The 24,246-nt window shown below is 37.3% G+C and overlaps 2 protein-coding genes across 6 annotated transcripts in view; one reads left to right on the top strand and one right to left on the bottom strand.

Annotated features, from left to right (window-relative positions):
* The window catches only part of tgfbrap1 (transforming growth factor, beta receptor associated protein 1), a 34,560-nt gene that overhangs the window by 9,815 nt on the left and 499 nt on the right, over positions 1-24,246 (bottom strand). Inside the window, exons 2-3 of one of the 5 annotated variants that reach the window (XM_028443337.1) lie at positions 19,848-19,972; positions 807-1,516 (exon numbers count right to left, since the gene is read on the bottom strand). In XM_028443337.1, the coding sequence (XP_028299138.1) occupies positions 807-1,516; positions 19,848-19,879 (742 nt within the window). In that variant the 5' untranslated portion in view covers positions 19,880-19,972. Of the gene's footprint in view, positions 1-806; positions 1,517-4,757; positions 5,151-9,558; positions 9,685-19,847; positions 19,973-24,246 lie in introns of those variants that run through there. The other 4 variants (XM_028443340.1, XM_028443339.1, XM_028443341.1 and 1 more) reach the window with 4 other exon arrangements.
* Positions 5,957-17,594, top strand: cul4a (cullin 4A). The gene is made up of 20 exons (XM_028443342.1): positions 5,957-6,542; positions 7,940-8,055; positions 8,943-9,046; positions 9,280-9,349; positions 9,455-9,528; positions 9,609-9,771; positions 9,839-9,928; positions 10,007-10,089; positions 11,978-12,045; positions 12,188-12,306; positions 12,408-12,600; positions 12,703-12,807; positions 12,927-13,037; positions 13,853-13,938; positions 14,028-14,135; positions 15,001-15,114; positions 15,201-15,306; positions 15,382-15,554; positions 16,581-16,733; positions 16,821-17,594. Exons 1-20 carry the CDS (start codon positions 6,398-6,400, stop codon positions 16,914-16,916), a joined length of 2,277 nt encoding a protein of 758 aa, XP_028299143.1. The 5' UTR covers positions 5,957-6,397; the 3' UTR covers positions 16,917-17,594.

Genomic DNA, 24,246 nt, shown 5'->3' with positions numbered 1-24,246 from the left:
ATTCAGAAAACAGAAAAGCGGCATTTTTCTGTTTTAAACCTAAAATATTAATAGCAAAATATTGTTCCATTTATTTGGATATTTACGGGGAAATTAGAGCGAGAGCTTAAGGTCACATTCTGTCAGAGCAAACAAACACAAATAAACTGGTGACTGACTAACGACGGTAAGGAGCAATAGGTGTTAGAACTTCTACGATTTGACACTTTTGCAAAAACAATTACTGTAAAAATATTTATTTTGCACATTATAATACCGCTAGCCACTAACAGAGGCCGTCAACACACACGAAAGTTGAGCACAAGAAACGAGGAGCACCAGTAGATTCATAAAACCACCTCTGGTTCTTTTAATCAAAAATTACGTGAGTGCTTTTCGTAACATCCGTTTTTTGTTTTCATTTATTTATGTAATAATAACGTTTCTTTTCACCAGTTCATCAGTAATGTGACTTGTTATGTGTTGCTCCTTTTTTATCCGGTAGTAAAAGCCCCCCAGTCTGTGGGTTTGTGGTGAGATTAAAACATGAAGCTCTCGTCTAAGTTTCCGTTAAATATCCAAATATCAAACAGAGCAAAATTTTATTTTAAAACAGCAAAACGCTGCTTATCTGGTTTTTTGATTTTTCTTTATTACAGTTTAGGTTTTAAGTCAGTAAAACAAATAAACCACACAGTTTATTTGTTATTTTGATTTGGTTTTGAAACAAAATAACCAAAGAACGAAGGGTACACGGATTACTCTATCATAATTTTAACTCTTTCTTTAGTGAAGCATTATATTTTCAGCACATGCTTAGAGCTTACCTAGCCCACCAGGTGCCGCTAAGAGGAACTCCTCTCGGCTGATTCTCTTTACTATGGGGGTCCTCTCCTCACTGTTGTAAGGGAACAGGTCTTGTGAGGCCCCAGTGTTGTAGTTCAGGATCATGTACTGCGTGGAGAGTGCCAGACACAGGAAGTAGCCATCCAGGCTGACGGCACACGGCTGCTCTGGGGTGTTCACCTCTTTGACCAGCTGCACTCTGTCCTTGTTCACCGTGTAAATTTGTACTGTCCGCCGCTTGGATGAAAGCACAGCCATCTCCACGCAGAATGGGTCACCATCCACAGGATTCTCGTTGACGCAAAACGCCGTCACGCCTCTGATCTTAGCGCCGCCCCCTGATGGCACAGTCTCCAATGACACCATGTCGACCAAGAACAAGATGCCATCGCAAAGCATGATCAGACGCTGCAAAGCGGAGGCAGCCCGTAGCTCGCTGACGGGCTTCTTGAGGCCCAGGTATTTGTGCAACAGTTTCTGAGCGAAGTAAGTTAGTTTCCCTTTAGAGGAAGTGACTTCGTCCAGCAGGAAGTGGTGGATGAAGCAGTCATTGGTGCCTACGTACAGTTGCTTTCCGCAGCATTCGATACACTCGATGTTGATGCGAGCTTTGTCTCCCATGAGGAGGTCTCGCTCCACAGCGGGGACCAGCTCGAAAGCCTTCACACTCATCTTGGCCGAGGCATCTAGACTGAATGATAGAAAAAACAGGCATCAACAGAGCTGAAATGCATGAATGAGCCAAATCTACTCATTTTCAACCTCCTTTCACATGTCAGTAAATGCTGACACTGTGGGATGAATAAAGAATACTCTACTCATGCCTCACTTGAGTTGTTACATGTTGTCAATTAAAATTATTAATGCTACAAAACATTATCCATTCTTGCTCATCAGCTTCACAAATTAATGGATTCCAGCAGGGCCGAACCAATGAAGCTTGAGGAAGTGTTGCATATAAATTTGCTGTCATCGCTTTATATCCCTCAGCCACCAACTTACTTAAAAAAAAAAAAACAGTTTTGTTTAAAAAAAAAGTTCAAAGACAAAGATGGGAACTATAAAGCCTCCTCCAAGGCTATTAATGCAGCACTAATGACATATACATCATCTCATAGGGGAAATGTCAAGGATGTGCGGTCAACCTTTTTTGGAGCCAAAATGTCGAGATCAAGTGTAAAAAAAAAAAAAAAAAAAATTTCAAAATCAACAAATATTTATCGTACAACTTCGATGCTTACATTTATGAAAAGCTCATCTCAAGTGGAGTATTTTATTTAATTGGACCGAAGCTGTACGACCTACCAGTAAAATGATCAGTAGGGGTCAAAGTTCATGAGTTCATAATACCAATAACTTGGCCACTGGTACCATTTAACACTTCCTTTCAATGTGTGACCTTGAGCAAAGGTCAAGGTCATATTTAAGGACAAAAACTCATCAAAAAAGTGAACCTAATGAGACCTCCACGCTCTCAGTACGACGAAGCTCAGCCAAAACAAAAAATACTTGTTTCGTTATAACTCGGCCACAAATTGAGATACAGTGCTCAGACTGGTACCATTGAACAGTTCCTTTCAATGTGTGATCGTGACCTTTGCTTAAGGCCATATTTAAGGTCGAGGTCAGTCTTCTTTCAATTTCATTAGTAAAAACAACTAACTTGTCAACAAATCCAGAGACAGGTTGTCATTTTTGTCAATTTTCAATTGCCAAATACGTATGTGCCTTGCGAATACAAGTCTTGCCCAGTTTTCTTTGTTTTGATTGTCAATGTAAAGCGTCTTTGGATCATTTCAAAGTGCCTACAAGATAAATGTATTATTATGTTAAGTGAATATGTCTGCCAGTTAAATCAATCTAGTAGACAGAGTTTGCACAATTGTAACTGTTGCATGTTCAATTATTCACCATGTTTAAACAATTGACCAAGTATAAGGAAGCCTATTATTTGTGTACATACTACAAAAGGATGGTTAGTGTGGGGTGCTGGGCAGGATGGTTTTTTTTATCAATCTTTGTGTTGCGTTCCAAACTGGGACATCCTGGTTTATTTTCTGATTGTGACAAAAAAAGGATTTTTAGCCTGCATTAAAAAAATGAATGGTCTAGTGTTGTCATTGTTGTAAGTATTGTAATTCATTTCACCAAGAATCTGCAAATCTAGTGTGCGTTGTGAATGTGGGACACGCCCATTGTATCTTGTGGTAACGGTAAATTATTAATGCCTCACAGAATGCAGTCATTTTATCTTGTGTAATGAATAATAACTATAAAACATTTTATTTAAAAGCACTTTAAAGACACTCCAAGACACAATGAATGACGACAAAAAATAAGAATAATAAGAACTACTACATGAACAGTATATTAGGCAATTTTGAATTGCCAAATACAAGAAGAACACCCGGAGAGGGAAACCCTCTGCAAAGTGCCAAGAATCCACTTTGCCGGTTATTGGCAGTTACCTGGATCAGTGATCATGATACCATCATCATTCACACTTTAAAGGCTGGGAAGAAATTTCTATCATCATTAGTAACTATATAGTAGTTGCAAATGTATGGACACTCCCATTTTTTTCAAACTATAACGATGAAATGCACAAACTGGATCAGATCCAGATGAAACTCAGTAAGTTATCGAGGACACAACCCAGCATAAATTATCCAATTTTCATATAGGCCCGTCATTTATGAACACATATTTTGCATATAAATGATAACAGTTATGGATTTTTCCATTTTGGAAACTGATCAAGATTCCCTCCAAAATGTAATGGATACTTACTTTACTTACGTGAAGTTTATCTTTTGTTAAAGTTTTATCAAAATAAATCAAGTATTTTTTTAAGTATGCCTGCTAACAGTCACAAACAAAACAAAACAAACAAACGCTGGTTATGTGATTACCTCCTGGGCAAACATAACAAGCTACAACAAGTGTTGGAGACAAAGGGACAGGTGGCAGGAGTCATAATATATAAGGTTGACTGAGGCTTGGTACTAAACTTAAAACAAGTAAAGCAAAAATAAGTCTTCAGCCACCTCTGACTATGGAACTAAGTTCAATTACAAAACATGTTTTGTTTTTTGTTTTAAGTTGCAGGAGACCACAGTACCAAGGATGCATCGTGAACGCTCAGGAAGAGCACACTGTGATGTGACACCCTGAACAATAAATATCTGTAGTTTTGCATGACTGAATTTCCAGCCTTCATGTTGTTGAGTAACAGACAACTCATCTGGGCTGCTGACTCTTGATAAGGGCGTGGTTTTAAAAGAAAACCAGAGAATGGGGACAAACTCAGCCATGTGCTTTTAAATCTAGGCTGTTTTCAGTTTTCTAAATGTTAGCATCACCAGCTTTAATTTGGTATTGATAAGCAAGTATTATTATAATCTGATCAAGTTATTACTTTATATTATTATATTAGTGTGTCCTGATTTACCTCCTCAGTAGACTTCTTTAATCTACCAGAGGTTACTGTACCTAACACATCAATCCTCTATTTGTGTCAAGCTTGTGTTGCTTTTTGTTTTTTAATTATTTTAATAAACACTTATTCTATGTCAAACAGTGACAGCTAGTGTTAGCCAAGGCGACTTCCCAAAAAACAAAGTCAAACTACTGTAATTAAGGCAGTTTAACATCAAATACAAACTATGTTAAAGACACAACATTAGTTTGTCTGATTGTCTAAATTAAGTGAAAAACACAATCATCAATTTCCATTGATTTTCTGGGCGAGTTAGCCTAGCTAACATTAGCCTAACTGACTTCACTCCAAGTATGCTAATGCTAAAAAGCTAACCAAAGGAAACACTGGAGAGACCAACAATAAAAACGTGTTGTTTCAACTATGTGATGATAAAGTGTGTGTTTTCACTCTACTTATCCCCTGTTATACGGACAGACAACACACAGCTCACCGTCAGTCCACCGGTGGAGTACAGCGGCGTTAGCCAGCGTACCTACCGCTGGACGGAGCGCTGAGGACGGCAGACCGAAAACAGCAGACACCCGGAGCTTCAGAGCTCCATCCTCTGCAGCCACAACACCCACGGACCGGTTAGTTCTGAAACAGACATATTGTCCGACCGAGTGAAGGGTGATATAGTCTAAACTGGATCCGTTGTTGGTTGGTTTTCCTTCTTAACATCGCTGATTAACATTAGACTCCTACTGGATGCAGGTGAAACAAGGCTGCGTTCAATGATCGCAGGGTGTGTACAGACAACCTAAACTGTACAAAACTAAACTATGTGTTGATGTAATTTAATGTCTATTCAAGTTCTTTATAGACAAAACTGAATAAAGAATAAATGCTTCCAAAAAGGGAATTTTAAATTTTTTGACAATTATTTTGAACTTATATATATATATATATATATATATATATATATATTATAACTCGAAATTGCTAACGACTTTCAACCCTTGTAAATGACAACCGCATTTATCTCATAATATATGACGTGGTATTTCATAATTTTGAATTCAGATTTTTATTAATATTTAACTTCTCCTACTTTTGTTTAGTTTTTTTTACTAGCAAGATGTGTGTTTTTGTTTTGTTTGTTTGTTTGTTTGTTTTACTGGTGAGAATATTTACGCTACTTTAAAAAACACCATTGCAAGTCATAATTAGGAGTTAGTAAAATCAAAATTATGAGATAGAAAGTCATAATAATGAGATACAAACTGAGCATTTGCAGCAGTCTATCGACACTATTACCATTGTTATATACACTTTGAATAATAATTCATTAAAAAAACACATTTTGGCTGATTATTCAGTTCTTAGAATTCAATGCATGGTACATAGTGTAGAAAATAGTATACGTACATAAATAAGTATTTATTGCAAAATGATTCCGTCACATTTTTGTATGTTTCTTTGCAAATTTACATTGAAAATAATTTTCTTTGTCATAATTGTGAGTTTACTAACACATAATTATGACTCGACATAATGATTTTTATGTTTATTTTTTTGTGTCTGGAACGGGCTTCCATAGGGTGTGCAACTGTGCATTCATTTTCAGATTTTAGGTTTTTTGTTTAAGTTGTTTTATTTATTTTTACGAATGTGTAATTTCCCGGCTGTTTGTGAACGCACCTTCTATCACCCAGGATGCACCTGTCTTCCAGAACAGTTCAAGAAAAGCCATTTTGTTGTTTAAGCTAGCATTAATGCTAAAGGAATCCGCCTCCGATGCGGCTCAGTAAACGTTAATCATGCCGTTTTTATATGTATGTCCTGTGTCGTGCAGAGCTGCTGCTGACTGTGTTCAGTCTACACGTGGCCGACACTGACATGAATTATCGGGCGGAGCTGAGACGTTAAAGTTGGGGTAGAGCAGAGCGGAGGCTAACGAGTGCTGCCGCCTGAGAGAACACACTGTTAGCTTGCTGTTTGTTTACTCACGTCCCTGTTGTTGGGTCACTCTGTGTGAGTCAACATGTGTGAATGAGTGCATTTTAAATGAACTGTGAACATTGTAACAATACGTTACTCGTAAAGGCTGCTGCGCGTTCTTCCATCTGAAGCCAAAGCGCTAATCTGATAATGATGGCCGAAGACATCCGACAGGACAAGAGGGCCTGCTTCACTGTCGGAACCGAGCACGGAGCGAACGGGATGGCCAGGACGTCCGCGGTGGCTTCGGGAAAAACTGGTGCCTCCAAAAAACTAGTGATCAAAAACTTTAAAGGTAACCACATTGGCCACTGTGGACACATCGTCATCATTACACTACTACTACTGGAACCATGTTGTGAAGTTTCCTTCCACTTCCACTGCACTTCATACTTCACTGATCAGTGTCTGTGTGAGCGCTCACACGTCAGTATCTCTATGAGAAAGCCTACATTACACTATAATAGTGTTTGTTTTAAACAGATTTAGACCATCATACGTTGTCACCAAAAGAAAAATGACTAATACCCTGTAGTTATAACCAGTGGTCAGTAACTAAATGCATTTATTTAAGTAGTGTTTTCCTGTATATTTACTCTATTTTGATGTTATTTTGAGGATACTTCTTGTTCTTTCTTTCCTTTCACTCAATTTGAGAGACACATTTTGGACTATTTCTCCTGCCAGCTCATGTTTTGTCACTGGTTTAATTCCAGAGATGTAAAAGAATACCAATATATCCTACTCGAGTAGAAGTACTGTCTCTTTTTTTTTTTATTGTACTCAAGTACAAATAAGTCATGCATAAAATACTCGAGTACAAGTAAAAAGTAGCTCAATTAAATAGTACTCAAAGTAAAAGTCACTAGTTACTTTCACACCACCCATGTTTATCTTTGGTAATAAATCGTGCCACAGTTCACCTTGCATACATTTAAGTTAGTGGCTATCAGTACGTAAAACGTGCCAGTTGATTGGCAGTCTATCTGTAAGCAGCGCCCCTCATTTGGCCAGTTTAGGTCACGTGATAGATGCACCACGTGACTTAAAGTTCAGTCAGATTTATTTTAGGTCATATTTATTTTTAGCTACCCCGCTAACCCTTTTATTTCAGCCCTAACCCAGGAAATATCCTAAATGTATATTTTTTTTAGTATATGTATTTTTAAAGGTGGAATTTACTGTGTTAAATGTTAAAATGAAAAAATATATGTCAAAAGTGGGATTCAAACCCATGGCAGCGAAAGGAAGAATCCTTGAGTCAGGCGCCTGAGACTTGGCCATCTTGACACAGTGATAACAGGCACATTACGCTTATGTAGAAAAGGTCCGGAAATGTAGTCTATCGTACAGATAGACTGCTGGTATATAGATACATATTACGTACTTGGATACACTTCCTAGAATAAACATCTCATGTATAAATATGAAAAGGAAGAGAAGAAAAGGCATCTGTATAAAACAGACTATTCCTTAAAAAAATACAATAAATATCACCAATGAATTCAATTAAAAATACAAATAAATTCCAAGGCTCTGAGTATAGGTACATTTATGAACTCAAACTGAGAAAATAACCTCCATTCAATGCTGTTTTGGCATGGTGCATTTGCATTAAGTTTAATCTGGTTGTTGTCTGGTCATTTCATTTTTTCTCCCATTACTTTGGTGCTTTTTTTGTGTGTATATCAGACAGGCCAAAACTAGCAGAGAATTACACAGAGGACACGTGGCTGAAGCTGCGAGATGCAGTGGGAGCCATTCAGAACAGCACTTCCATTAAGTACAACCTGGAGGAGCTCTACCAGGTATGGTGTCTTTGGATATAATTTATAAGCAAAATTAACCAGAACAGAACCACAACAATCTGCTACTGTTTGAACTTTAGGAACTAATCACTCAGCTATTTTGACATCATACACATGGACGAGGGCTGGGCTGTATGACCTAAAATGGGCATCACGGTATTTTTTTTTTCCATGCATAATCTACTGCAGTATATTGACTTAGGATGGTCTATTTTACTGTCATGATGAATGAATATTGTAGAATAATTCCACACTAGTAGTAATACAAGTTTGCAACAGCAGCCCAATGGCTCTTTGCCATTCTAGCTTAGATTTAACGTTAGCTTGATTTCTAGCTTTAAATGCTGCATACTCAGTGGTTTCTTATGGTGAATAAGAGCTTGCAGCTCCACCAGGACTTAGTTTCGCATTATAGGAATTACAAATTGCAATACTTTGCTCTATTTTTGTGTATTACTGCCGACATGCTAAGCTAATCGTGCATCAGTGTGTGTTGTTCTCCTGTAGCAGAGGCATGCGCACGCAGGCACATGCTCACATGCAGCTTCAGAGCTTTCAATTGTGTCTTTCATCCATTTACATGTATGATTTACAGGGTAGCGTTCCGAAAATTGTGTAATCAAATAAACCGGTATAATAAAAAGTTATATCATAACGAAAATATATACCAGTATTTGTTATGAACCGGTATACCGCCCAGCCCTACCATGGACACTTATTACAGGCACAATATTGGTAAGTAACATTATTTGATGTCAACATCAACACTTGGATAGCTTTTGTTATGATGCTATAGATGTTTATTATAAGTTGTTCTTTATATTGTCATGTTTTAAGTTTTCATCCTTTGGTGTTCTTGTTTTTTGGGGGGTTTTCCCGGACCTAAGGCGGTAGAGAACCTGTGCTCATATAAAGTCTCCCCAACGTTGTACAAGCAGCTCCGACAAGTCTGTGAGGATCACGTTCAAGCTCAGATCCACCAGTTAAGAGAATATCCTTTTTTACAAGAATAACCATGTTCGGTCTGAAACAAAGTCCAAAGTTTAAAACTGTTGTAAACGATGCAGAAAAATGGTTAATATTTGATCTTTTGAGTCTATATTATGTTAAAGTACCATTGTAGTGGAATTAGATAGAGCTAAAGTTTGTTCGGTGGAAAAGTTCAAACTTTTCTAAACAGTTGCTGCAAACATTGAGATGTTTTGTCCTTGACATTAAACCCACAGAGTCATTAGATAACCTCTCTTTCTTGAAGCGAATGAATCGCTGTTGGCAGGATCACTGTAGACAAACTGTAAGTGCATTGTTTGATCCATGATCAAAGTCAGTGAACTTCATAGAGGTTTATTGGTCTGTACGTCTAATATTGAAGGGGTTTTTTTGTTCTTTGTTTTTTAAGATAATGATCCGAAGCATCTTTCTCTTTCTGGATCGCACGTACGTGCTCCAGAACTCCTTGCTTCCCTCTATCTGGTAAATAAGTGACACTAGATTCAAGTTTACCTGCTTGTTAGGACGTTTGTCACGGTGCTGATTCAGCAAATTTCCCGCAGGGACACAGGGCTGGAACTGTTTCGCACTCACATTGTGAGCGACAGCGGCGTTCAGAAGCGAACCGTGGAAGGCCTCCTGGAGCAGATCGAACTGGAGAGAAACGGAGAGACAATTGATCGCAGCCTCCTTCGAAGCCTGTTGGGCATGCTGTCTGATCTGCAGGTATCTAACTGGACTCCACTGATCAACACATGAGAAATATGGTTTCTAATATTACACCTTTGTCCAGGTTTACAAAGACTCCTTTGAGGAGAGGTTTTTGTGTGAGACCAATCGCCTCTATGCAGCAGAAGGACAGCGGCTGATGCAGGATAGAGACGTAAGTGTCTATCAATACATTTCTGACACACATCAGCGTCTTTGTGCCCAGGTGGACTGAATGTGTGTTTGTGTTCAGGTACCAGAGTACCTGCACCATGTGGCTCGTCGGTTGGAGGAGGAGAATGATCGTATTGTGAGCTACCTCGACCAGAGCACGCAGTAAGAATGGAATTACCTTTATGTATTTAAATGATTATTAATCACAGTTTTACTGTTAAGAAAACAACAATTATGCTTTTGATTTTTCCATGATTAAATTTGCCCAATTCCGTTTACCCATTTTAGTAGGTATGTAACGATTAATCGTAAGGCAGTTAAAAATCGATTCATAGGTATCACGGTTGATATCGATTTTCTGAAAATTGAATCGCAGTACTTTTAACAGCAGAGGGCGCTATATATTTATCCTTCTCTTGTCCAAATGCTGAGGCGGCAAGCGGAATCTGCTACTACTTTCTTTCTGGCCGCCTTCTACTTTTAAATATGTTCATAAATGATTCCTTACCCCTTTAGCACCGAAAGAATCTGTAATATTACGTGAATATCTGTAAAAGTAACGTTTTTCTATTAGCTCTGTCTGCTAGCAGAGCATCTCTTCTTCACTGCTATAATATCTGCATGGCAACCGACCACTGGGTTACCAGTGCCCTCTGCTGGTCCAAACAAATATCTGATGTAAATACAGTGCAATGACTTTTTTTTTGTTTTTTTTTTAATTCCAATTAAGGCACAAAATACCTTTTCAGTTGCACTTTTAAAAAGAAAAAGAACTATTATGCAGTTTTGCATTGTTTACTATAGAACCAGAATTTAAATTAATATTTGTATTATTCCTTTATTTCATTCGAGATTTATTTTTAGTTAAGTTGCATTGTTTTGAATAGTTTATCAAGGGATTCTTTTGACAATGAAAAATAAAAAGGAAAATAGTACAGTAGCAGAATATTTTTCAATCATCATTTGTCTACAGTCCCATTTTGTAAAATGAATCGTGAGAGAATCGTATCGGGAGTTAGATCCCTACATTTTAGTGTAAGTTCTGCGTTAGTTTACTCATTTTTGTTTTATTGGGTTTCCCTAATTATGTCACTACTGGCTAATAAACTTCCCATAATCTTGCCAAACGTAGTTAATACTGTTAATCGAGTTAATAGTTATTGATTTCATATTTCTATGCTGCAGTCTGCCAAAAACACAAGATTCCATAGCACAAAATCTCGTGCAAGATTTGTCGTCCATCAGTTTTTGCTAGACATTCAGCCACCCATTTACTCCGAAAATTATCCTGGAAATGTGTGATATATTCCCAAAACATATAGGTGAGGTTAAAGTCCATGTGATATTGCAATTACAGCTTAACTTTGTTTAAATAAATTAAAAAAACAATATTGCCATTTCTGTTTCAGGAAGTGAATTCTGTAATGTCTTTGTTTTCCACAATTACGGAAAAATGGGAGCCTTATTTAAGCATCATAATTGCATTTTTTAAAATGTTTTTATTTGAGCTTTTTGACAATTTCTGACTACAAATCATGTATAAATCAAATATTTCTGATACTGTTAATTACAGCAGACAAGAAAAGGCATGTCTTTCCATGTTTTCCTTCAAATTTTATTTTAATTTTTTTTTAGCAAATTTTGTTCCAAAATAGTTAGTGAAGTTAATACAGTTTGACTTTGAGTTCATGTATAATAATTTTATGCTGTTTGAATGTGAAGCTGAAAGTAAACTTAAAAATGCTGTTAAACAAGTTGAAGCAGTTCAGTGATGGCATGGTTACCTAACTCATGTCAAATCAATGACCAATACATTTCTATTTGCATCTTCTGCTTTTTTCCCAATTTAAGTAATGTAAAAAATATATATATATATTCAAAATATGTATAAACATGGTCAGCTGGAATAATCAGAGGGTTGTCCAAATTTTAACTTTTGTATTCACAAAAAGCAACAAATCTAATGAGGAATGAAGGCATTTGTGTATTGAATGTGCTCCCAGAAAACATTCACTGGGTTGTCAGTTTAGTTTCCCTCTTTGTTTGACAGAAAACCACTCATCTGTTGTGTGGAGAAGCAACTGCTAGGAGAACACTTGACAGCCATGCTTCAAAAGGGTGAGTGTTTGGGCTTTCTTGGATTATAGTGTTTAGTGTTGATTAAACATCTGAGGCAGCCAATGTACAATCTGATCTTTGAGTTAAAGAAAACAAGCAAGGTTATCCTTTTTCGACTTCTGAGAATAAATGTGACTTGCAGGTCTGAGCACTCTGCTTGATGAGTACCGTGTGACTGAGTTGGCCCTCCTCTACCAGCTCTTCAGCAAAGTCAAAGGAGGACTTCCTACGCTGTTGCAGTTCTGGAGAGATTACATCAAGGTAAACTGCCTGAAGAGTTGTTGCTGAAATGACAAGTGAATCAATCAGGACTGAGACACACACACGCTCTCTTTGTCGTTCCTCTAACACATTGTTTGCAGTCATTTGGTGGAGAGATTGTCTGCACCCCTGAGAAAGACAAAGACATGGTACAAGAGTTGCTAGATTTTAAGGACAAAATGGACAACGTGGTGCAGAGCTGCTTTGCACGAAATGAGAGTTTCATCAATGCCATGAAAGAGGCCTTTGAAACTTTTATCAACAAGAGACCCAACAAACCTGCTGAACTCATCGGTGCGTTTTAGCAATAGTCACAATCTCACATGGCATGTTTACTTGTCTTCCTTTGAATCCAGCTTAGAATACCAGTTTTCTTTGTTTCTGCTTCCCATTCAGCTAAATATGTGGATTCTAAGCTAAGAGCAGGAAACAAGGAAGCCACAGAGGAAGAGCTGGAAAGGATCCTGGACAAGATCATGATCATCTTTCGCTTCATACATGGTCAGTCACGTTTTGTTCTGCCTGCTTCTCTAATGAAGGCATTTCTTGGTCTGCTTTTCTCTTAAAGTCATCAATTTCTTTGAGTCTGGTTTAGCATTTCGATGTTTTTGTTTTTGCAGGAAAAGATGTTTTTGAAGCCTTTTATAAGAAAGACTTGGCTAAGCGGCTGCTCGTGGGCAAGAGTGCGTCTGTTGATGCTGAGAAGTCCATGCTCTCTAAACTCAAACATGGTGAATATTAAACAATTACATATGGTCAGGAGCAATAAAATGACTTGGTTTTAAATGTTACAACCACAAATGGTCTGTATTTAAGCAAAAATACTGGAATTATTTTTAGAGAATGGGGCATTAACTCACTCTGGTCTATCTCTGGATTCTAACGATTGGAATGTGTTGATAAAAAGTATTGTTATTGGAATTAAATTAACGATTTACATTTTATTACCATGCAACAAGGGAAACGATTGCCTACTTGAAAAAATATAAACAAAGAACTTCAATAAAAACGTAATTGAGTTCTTCCAATGATTGTAATGAGGAATAGCCTAATTTTGTAACACAAGTTTATCTGTCCAAGTTCCCCAAAAACTGTTTTTCCAGTTAATAAGCCTACAAAAAGAATAAGAATAAAGATTCAAGGAGTTTGAGATTTACAGTAAAAAAAAAAAAAAAAACACGTTTCCATGTCCTTTAAATCAGCTGCTGCTTTAAAACATTTCAATTCTAACAAAGAAATATTTAGCCAAACCCTTTTTTTTTTGGGAGACTTTTGTCCTTTTGAATTAAGTCATTGTGCCACTGTCGTTAGTGTGTGACAGCATCTTATTTGTGTTCACATAATAACTGGGATTCCCGCTAAAGATTAGACAATGTCAAGCCTATGAACTAATAAGCTCTGGTGCACATTGCAGCTCTTTACTAACACTAATGTCTGTATTAGTTTATGTGCACAAAGCTAATGCAGGTACTGAAGTCCAATAGTTTGTTGTGGACAATGATAAAAAAAAGTCATGTGAGCTTTCTGTGGTTCTGACTTCCTGCAGAATGTGGAGCAGCATTTACCAGTAAGCTAGAGGGAATGTTTAAGGACATGGAACTATCAAAAGACATCATGATCCAGTACAAGCAGGTACTCAGAGGCTCTATCTAAAGGAAACTATGCTGCCATGTTTACATTATTGGTGGACCAGATGTGAAATAACTGTTATTTACACTCAGTACATGCAGAACCAGAGCGAGCCAAGCAACATAGAGCTTACCGTCAACATACTGACAATGGGCTACTGGCCTTCATACACACCTATGGAGGTCCACCTGCCATCAGAGGTATGGATTCTTCTTTGGGTGGCATTTGTAACCAAGTCTTTCACATAAGATGTTGGTACAATTAGAGGATGTTCTTTAGATCAATAATGTGAATATATTAATGATAATCATTGGTTATTAAGAGGAGGCACTGGGAAAAGGTTGCCCCTTCAAGATACTAAGAATATTTTCTAGACAATTTGTGCCCTTTTTTGCTTATTTTTACCCTTTTGCTGCAACTACACCAAACTTGCCATATTATAATCTATTTTCATCACTTTTTCTTGCCATATTTTTGCTCCTTTTAAGTAATGTTTGCGACATTACTCCCATTCCTGCCACTTCTTCATTCAATTTCTTTTTCTTCTTCCACTTTTACCACCTAGTGTCACATGTTGACCCATTATCATCACTTTTAGCCTCTTTTCACCATAGTTAATGCTTATTTTTGCCAATTTAACCAAATTCACAATTCACTAATTGTCCCTACTTTTTTCTGCTACATTTAAGCCAATATTGACACTTTGAACTCATGTTTACCACTTTCTGTCCATTTTTGGCCACCCAAATTTGCAACTTTCAACCAATTTCTGTGGTTTTTAAAATCCTATTTCACCACCTTTTCCACCATTTGTGGTTACTTAACCCATTTTATTTCTGATTAAAACAGGGATTTACATCTTTAAGATGACCATATACAATGGTGCAAATAATAATAAACTTTGTGTATAACAGTGGACATTATTAAGATCAATAAACTAGAACAATAGACCATCATTTTGCTGACTTTTCAGTGGGGGTCCCCGGTCTCTGGCTCCTTTATTTTGGAGGTCGCGGGCTGAAAAGGTTGAGAACCACTGATTTTGAGCATGTGTTCTTGTTGTAGATGGTGAAGCTGCAGGAGGTGTTTAAGCTGTTCTACCTGGGTAAGCACAGTGGGAGGAAGCTGCAGTGGCAGCCCACACTGGGCCATGCTGTACTGAAGGCCGAGTTTAAAGAGGTAGAGACTTTCTATGACTCTCCAAATGAACAGAACAGATGGACAAAGATCTGGACTGTATGGACAGTGACTGATTTGTCCTACAGGGTAAGAAGGAGCTTCAGGTTTCGCTCTTCCAGACGTTGGTGGTCCTAATGTTTAACGAGGGTGAGGACTTCAGCATGGAGGAGATTCGGACGGCCACGGGCATTGGTAAGGCACTCTAAATACAGTTTACACACTGGATACAGTGTACATCACTGTTTTTTTTACTTGGTATGCACACAGAGGAAGGAGAGCTGAAGAGGACACTGCAGTCACTTGCGTGTGGAAAGGCACGCGTCCTCAACAAGAACCCTCGAGGGAAAGATGTGGAGGATGGAGACCGCTTCAATTTCAACAATGACTTCAAACACAAACTGTTTCGCATCAAGATCAATCAGATTCAAATGAAAGAAACGGTAAAAGAGACACAAGTACATTTCATTCTTCTTTCCAGCTTCAATTTTCTTTCACTTAATAATTCCACAAAATGGATTTGTTTTTTATTGAGTGGCCTTCAATCTCAATTTCTCCTGAGATATTTTACCTCTAACAATGGCTCATTAAACTACCAGGTAGGCTATGTGCAAGCAGCAGACACATTGAAGGAACATTTCCTTAAAAACAATGATTGGAGAAGTAAATATCTGTTAGGTTGCAAAGCTACGGAAGCGTATTGCATTCACTTGGGGAAAAAAAATAAATTCAGAAATTTTTTTTTGTCATGCAATTTTTTTGGGGGTTTTCGGTCAAATTTTAGATTTTTGTTTTTCCTGTGCTTATAGGTCAATTGAAAAAACAGATGCATTTATTTCTTGAGAGCAAATATGGCCGGCTTGTTTAATTTGATAAAAAAATTTACTTACAACTTGGTTTAAGACACAGATCTCTAAGCCTTATTGATGGCACTACAATTAGTCCATCGACTTTACGCAGGCACCTGAGGACAGTGCAGGTTGTTCAGAAGGAAAGTCCATTCACATCTGTGTCACATGGCAACATTTTTCCAGGATCAGTTGGACAGATATGGCATGTTCCATGGATATAAAATGATGCATTTGAAGTGCATTCAGACTCGCTACATAATCACTCAAGATATGATCAGGAGACCGCTAAAAATACCCAGAATGGGTAGAGAGTTGAAACGTGCAGCAATTAGTCACCAAAGGTATCTCGATAATTCAGAAAAACAATTAGCATGAAAAACAGAAAACTTAATTAGTCTGAAAAACAAACCAAAAAAATAAATTATTCAGAAAAACCTAATTTAAAAAAAAAAAAATTCAACTGAATGCAATAAGCTTACTTACAAAGCTAATACGTTTTTGTGGTGAAAGAGTCCTTGGGGCGTTTTAAGTAGCAGCAGTGTTATAAACCCATGACTGGTGGATTATCATGTTTCTGCTGAATAGTTACTTATTTTTTTCATTCACACACACACACAGGTGGAGGAGCAGGTGAGCACCACAGAGCGTGTGTTTCAAGACCGGCAGTATCAGATCGATGCAGCTGTGGTGCGTATCATGAAGATGAGGAAGACGCTGAGTCACAATCTGCTGGTGTCGGAGCTCTACAACCAACTCAAGTTCCCTGTCAAAGTAAGACATCACAGGCCCCTCCCTTTTCTTTCTACTTCTGTCTCCTCATGCTCAACCAACCATGCCTCTCCTCTCTCTTCTCCACAGCCGGGCGACCTGAAGAAGCGCATCGAGTCACTGATAGACAGAGAATACATGGAACGGGACAAGGAGACTCCAAACCAGTATCATTATGTGGCCTGAGAGGCAACTGCTGTCACCACTGTGCTTTTCTCGCCAGCGTACTGCTAGCCCTCCGATCCAAATGCGGACAGCAGCCTCTCAGCCACTTGTCTCTCCTCAGGTGCCCATCTTTCCCATCATCTGAAGTTCTGGATGCTGCATTTGGACAATCCAGAGCGACTAGACCCGGTTGTGCTGTTCGGACTCTGTGCTACCTTTAGCTTGGAGGAGTGGTCTGGATTGTTTGATGTTTGGTTTTTGTGATTTATAAAGTCTGCTAATGCAGACCACAACTGAAACGAGCACTTTCCTGTTTGTTTTTTTGTATTTTGTCCTGGTTTCTGTTTTCCCTCCTTATACCACCCTGACATCATTTATCTAACTTAGTCGATTTGTCTGGAGTTAAATTTTGCTGTGTAAAACTGAATGTTTGGTTGTGTGATTTGTTCAAAGCCCGTTGTCAAAAAGAGCACGCACGCTGAGAGAAGATGGAGTATGCCGTAGGGGAGACGTAACACACGTTGGTAACAAAGAGACTGGATGACAGGCTGATGAGCCAGTCCAACTTTTGGTATATTTGACCAAAGTGTTCAATGTTATGTCTTTTTTTTTTTTCTTTGTCTCTTTGTAGCTCAGATTTTTATTCTATGAATGGGTGCAAAAAGTGAACATGAATAAATGGATATTTAATGAATCAAAGAATTATTGTTTGGATAAACCTTTGAAAAGCATGTGATACATGAATGTGCCTTGGTTATTTAGTTTAGATGACAGTCTGATTTTTATAAAATTCAACATTAGAAGGGATAAAGGAGCACTTTAGTTAAACAAACTAAGCTGTTCCTTCACTACTCATGGTATTCACTCCTTAGGTTTTGAATATGTAGGCCAATCTGATTTGTAAAGAAAATTTACTCTTTTACAAGGGCAAGTATTCAAAAAATACATTTTGGGAAAGTTAGTTTTATTGGGACATGAGGAAACCCACATGGGTTTTGATAACTTATCATTGGAGTCTTGTGTTTTAAACTGAATAACGTGTACTACTATGTGCAGGAATGTAACAGGTTCCCGGTGAGACTCAAAGAGCAGCATTAAGGCTGCCTCGGCGTTCCTCCGAGGGTTTTGCACACACTCGTGAATTGACGAAGGCGTCAGCTGACTAACCCACGACAAGCGATTTGTGGTTTGCGCTGCGCTGTGTTGTGTGGATGCTCACATGCTTCCTCTGTGCAACAAATGCGCACTCCAGATCATACACTTCAATATCATTTTGAATAAATACTATGAAGCCAAATTATTTTTGGCATCTATTGGCACGTTCAAAATGTAACACATGATGAATTTAACAGGGGTTTTAACAGCTATATAGATAAAAAATGAAGTATAATGCCTTAATTGGGTACAATAGGACAGATTAATCCCTCATTGATGCTTCCTGATGTTTGTCCCTGATGCCATTGTGACTCTTTACAGCACTGTGTGGGTGTTGGTGGAAGGATTTACAGGCTGTTTAGCGACTGTGAATTCACAGTTTTCAGTGTATTGTCATTCATCTGTAAGGTTACGTGTCTCCTTGTGCTTCTTTGTGTCCCTGTATGAAGGCTTAATCATTACCATTGTATCATTTCTCACTGGGTTTATTGGGACTTTAATCATTTTACAGTGTTGCATGTGCTCCATTGTGTGCTTAAAAGGTCATTACTTCTGCCAAGGATATAATATTTTCACAAGGGTTCATTTGTTTGTTAGCAGGATTACGTCAAACGACTTAACAGATTTTGAAAAATATTTTAATCAAAGATAGAACCTTAAACCACGGAAGATTCCATCACATTTTGGAAGGGATTTGAATCAGTCTCAAAATGTAAAAAAAAAAATCTCATTGGCAAAATTAAAAAAAAAAAAAAAAAAATACTAGGCTTGTAATTGACCGATATTTATGAAATTGGACTCAGTCAGGTTGGTTTTGTTTGTTTAAATGGGGGTGCCTATATAATGGGACCTACCGTGTTATTATTGGGGATAGCATTTAAAGAGTTGTCAGATATTGCCAGTTATCTGGATCAGTGATCCTGCTCATTCAAAGAGGATATTTGGCACTTTGCGGAGGTTTACGCTCTTCGAGTGCGCTGGTTTTTGCGTGTGGTCGCAGGTTGTTGATTTTGGAATTGTAGCATATTTGTGTGGTCATTTTTATTTCAATACAGTCATTTAAGGGTGCTTTCACTTGCCCTTGCATTTTTTCAGAATGTCTCTTTTGCATAATTTCCTATTGTATGGTACTTTTTAAAATGTATCTAGATTTCTGCTACTCACATCACTTTGTGTCTGTTAATTATTTTACATTTTTTGTTTAATTTTGAAACTTCATTTCTAGGGCTTTGCTTTTGCTTTAAACATAATATAAAGGCGCTCTATAATTTCAATTCATTATCAGGGTGTATTTACTGGATCTTTAAATATGGGTCTTATGTGTAATCATCTTTTTTGGTCAGTTTGGTTTGGTTTGTAGCCAATCGTTGAGGCCTTTGTACCAAACGGAGTCTTAGCTTTTGCCTCATAGGTTTGTTCAGAAATGGCACTTGTGTGAGAAGTATTATTCATTGTCACAATATTTTTGGAAGCACACTATTTTTCTCATTAGGTGTCTCTTGCCACACTGTTGTTAGCTCCTGACCTACATCCTTTGATTATGCAAGTCTGTTATTTAATAGAGCATTTCCTTCGACATAAAGACGCTGTGGTATATAATGTATTCAATAATTATTACCTGACAACCTGGCGCTGGATAGGGTCTGATTTAATTGCAGAAAAGTAGTTTTTGCTGTGTATAAGACATAAGACAATGTACCAGGATTCAAACTCAGCAAACAAAAAAGGAGCACCTGGTCTGATGATTTAAATTTCCCTTTGCATCACATGACAATGAGGTAGGTGTGAATCACTTACCTGAAGAAGTAAAGACGTGGCACCAGAAGCATTGGAAAGAGGAAGGTAAGTCAGTGGAAGGAGGAGCTCTCCAAGATACTTCTAGGAAATCACCATCACTGTTGTTCCACACCATCATGGTCCCCCTTTCAAATAAACAGTATTCCAAGCAGCATTAACTTTCTTCAACTACATTTTTTTTTTTTAGAGTGGCATCAACTGATTAATTAAATATATATATATACATCTGAACAAAAACTATGTCAAAATATATGGGACTAGTCCAATCAGAAGTCATGTGAACATGTGGTCTGTCTGTGTGTATTTACAAACATTAATACCATCCAATAACTGGTCGATAAATAGTAATTTAATGTTTTGTTTTTTGTATGCATAAACTATACCTTAACTGAAAAAGTCCTGATCACTAAATTTGGATTAAAAGACCATGACTGAAACTAAATCAGAATGTATTAGATACTATTAGCTAATTATATTGTGCTCTGTCTAAAAGAATGAAAACGTTGTTTGAGGTTGAGGTAGTAACTTGAACTTCAGTTTCCAAGATCACAATTACCAAGCATTTTTTTTTTACAGGAAGTTAAGTTCAAATTTAGCAACTATCTTGGTACAAGATGACACAGCACTAAGGCAAACCATGAGAGCATACATTCAATATCAGTGATATCAATTGTAGTTAAGCTGGACTATTCTTCAAATTTTGTACATTACATGTACAAAGTGTACTAGTGCCTGAGTACACTTTACGAGTTTAAAAAAAAATAATCACAGTAGAAGATTTTGTGTTATTAGCAGTACTGGCAAAGCTCTCAGTTTTTACTAGTAAAAGTCTTTAAGTCTTTGTTTCAAATGTATCTTTTAAAATACATTATGAGTCAAAACTCAAAGCTTTATTATACAACTACTAGTACCTCAAAGTTGTGGGTTGTGCTTTACTAGTCAGGTCTACTCACACACACGTTAACCAAACAATCTTTACTAGTCGAACAAAAATGTTGTTTACTAATACTATGAGTACACTCAGATCTCACTAGTAATACTAGTAAAGCCTATGGAAAGCCATTTGAGCATATGTTTGATATCAGACATGTCAAATTATTACGCTCTACTAGTGCTCAATTTTATAGTACATGTACTCAATTTTGATATACAATTGCGCGAGTAGACTTGACTAGTAGTGAAGCAAAAAGTGTCACTAGTAGGCATTAAATGCTAATAAGGGGGCGGGGAAAGAAAATTTATGCTAGACATTGGTTTTCGAAAGTATTCCAACCAATCAGGGAGCTGGATTATGCTCTACTCCCTCCTACTTCATTTGCATTAGATCTACTAGTACAGTGGTTCCCAAACTTTTTAAAGTCCCATTCCCCTTCAGACAATTAACCTGAAGCCATGGACCCCCTACTCCTGCAAACTTAAAAAACATAATGATGTAATGTCATAAACATGAATTTTACCTATCCTAATGAGGAATAATGTATAATAATAATAACTAGAATATTTGTATTTCCTGAAGAAAACACAAATAAGCATGCGGATGCTGGACCGTGTCACACTGCATTAGCTTAGCATAAGCTAGCATTAATGTTAACTAGCATTAGCCTAGCAATAACCTAGCGTCATCATTAATATTAGCATAGCAATAACATTAACCTAGCATTATCCTAGCATTAATATTGACTTAGAATTAGCTTTAACCTAACATTATCATTAGCCCAGGAATAGCATTAACCTAGCATTTCCATCAACCTAAAATAAGCAGTAATCTAGCATTAGTTAGCAATAGCCATAACCTGACATTAGCGTTAACTGCTCTATTTTCTAGTTTCCCATGTTGTCAGTGTTTTCAATTTTTATTCACGTACCCCCTATGATAATTTGCGTACCCCTGGGGGTACCCGTACCCCTACTACTAGTGATTACTTTGGCTTTATTCGTACTACTAGTAGACTAAAATTCTCCTACTTGTACTACTAGTGAGAGATATTTTAGATGTTTTTGTCGCACTAGTGTGCGAGAAGACTTTATTTAAATCAAAATCATCAACTCGTAAACAATTTTGTGTTACGAGTAGAGTGACTTAAAATACGTTACTAGTAAAATTTCAAAGCTTTCATAACCAAATCCAGCACCCTGATTGGTTGTAATATTTTCATACACCAATGGCCAGCTTGCATTTGCCTGCCCCTTATTAGCATAAAAGTCTTACTAGTGACACTTTTTCCTTTACTTGTAAAATCTACTCGTGGTGTACTAGTAAACCTAAATTGAATACATGTTCTCCAAATGTGTGCGTACGTAAAGCTCAACTATGGTTGATATCGCCGATATCAAATGTTCTAATCCAGTGGTTCTCAAACTTTTTTGGCAATGGCTATCCGTATGATTGCCATATCAATATACCGACATTCTATCCGTACGCAGCGCCCCTATTTGGCCAGTTTAGGTCATGTGATAGGTCAGTCATTGGCCAATTTAGGTCGTGTGAGTAAGACTAAACTTTGCCCGAACCCTAAAAAAATTTTGCGAACTTGCAATATTGGGTTATAATAACCTAACCCTAACCCTAAGGGTTACTTAGGGTTAGGGTTATCGTTACCATTGGTAACCATACCAATAGCACCGGGGGTTGTCTGTACAATTAGACACTTTCAACTTTTTTGGCTGAAGTACCACCTTTCTCTTATTTCTGAATCCAAGTACCCCCTTAGTCCAACTACAACATTTGGCTTAGAAAACTTTAAAAACAACTATAGAGCATAATGATGCAATGAACTCGTGATAACACACATTTTAAAGAATCTCATTTTGTAAATAAGTGAAAAGAAACAATATTTAGTGCAGTGATCCCTGACCTTTTTTGGATTGTAACCCCATTCTGATATCAAGAATTTCTGGCGACCACAAAGACAATTTCAAAAATCTATTTTAATTTCTTTATTTAATGGCTCAATAGATTTATTTCTATAGTTTTTATCATTTCTGGTCATAACACGTCTGGGGTGGAACCAATACTGATACTTTATCTCTCTCTCTGAACACGTTTGCGTTGTCAAAGCAAGTGTGACACAACAATGTACACACAAACAGAATAAATAGTAAGAATAGCAACATTTGTCTTGTTCACAACAATAAAATAGAATAAAAACAAAAATAGTGTTTCACTATATGTAAAAAAAAATGTACAATTAGGTTATGGGTGTTAAAAAAAGGGAAAAGGTCTCTCACACACACACAAGTTTGCATTGCCAAAGCAAGTGACATAGAACAATGTAGACACTAGAGGTGTCCCTATCCAATATTGATATTAGATATTGATCCGATATCAGCCAGAAAACTAATATCGCATTTTATCGGATTGCATCTAAAATCTCCAATATGTATTATATTTATTAAATTGTAGAATACTGTAGATATTATGTTGAGGGTTAAAATGTATGTAACCAATTGGTTAATAATAAATGGGTCAGTTTTTCTCATACCTACTGTTGCTGACTATTGTTCTCTGTTTGAGTAACATCACTTGATCAAGCCTTTTGTAACATTCCACACTACAAAATAATTAATAAAAGTATGTATGATTTGTGCTGACATTGTATCGGGTCGATACCGGCATCGGCCAATACGTAAAGCTGCAATATAGGTATCGTATCGGAAGTGAAAAGGTTGTATCGGGACAGCCCGAGTACACACAAAAAGAACAAATATTAAAACTGAACCTGCGCTTGTTTAGCGCAGACCTTTCGAAAACGGCCGATCGGATGCGTACGTCTCCACGGAGACACAGTTCCAAAACAAAAATGGTGTTCGAAAGTATGTTGGTCAGTTTGTTTGTGTACACGATCGTACACTGATGATATCACTGAAGATGACATCATCAGTGTTCTAAAACAATGTTTAACAGGAGTTCCACAGTGTGGATGGGAACATGAATAGATATATAGCCATTTATTTTCTTTTGGTATCCAGAACATCACCGAAATTTAATCAGCTGTTCCTTGACCTATTATCAACATTTTGTGAAAATTTCGTTAAAATTCATTCTTAACTTTTTAAGTTATCGTGTACACAAACAAACACACACACACACGCAAACAAACTGACCAACATACTTCCGAAAATCGTTTTTGTAAGTAATAAAAAAATAGAGTTTCACTATATATGTAGAATAAAATGTACAATTACAATTGTATTAACAAATACAATTATCTCTTTTTCTTTTTCTCTAGTACCCCCTGTAGTGCCATCGCGTACCTACACGTACCTCATTTTGAGAAACACTGTTTTAATCAAATAAATAAGTGCCAGTGGAGCGTTTTTGGCTGGCTTGGTGGATAAACTGGGCTCTAACCATCATGGAGGAAGTGGTCATAATGTTCTGGCCATTCATTGTAAAGTC

Source organism: Gouania willdenowi, chromosome 3 (assembly GCF_900634775.1).
Source record: "Gouania willdenowi chromosome 3, fGouWil2.1, whole genome shotgun sequence".
Lineage (NCBI taxonomy): Eukaryota > Metazoa > Chordata > Actinopteri > Blenniiformes > Gobiesocidae > Gouania > Gouania willdenowi.
This window is presented reverse-complemented; position numbering and strand designations above follow the sequence as displayed.

What these genes read in the sequence shown, in the direction of transcription:
- cul4a (XM_028443342.1), top strand. Translation starts at nt 6,398, where the DNA reads ATGATGGCCGAAGACATCCGACAGGACAAGAGGGCCTGCTTCACTGTC. An exon ending in CAGATCCACCAGTTAAGAGA is followed by an intron (nt 9,047 to 9,279) that starts ATATCCTTTTTT and finishes CATTAAACCCAC; the next exon opens with AGAGTCATTAGATAACCTCT. An exon ending in TGAAGGCCGAGTTTAAAGAG is followed by an intron (nt 15,115 to 15,200) that starts GTAGAGACTTTC and finishes TTTGTCCTACAG; the next exon opens with GGTAAGAAGGAGCTTCAGGT.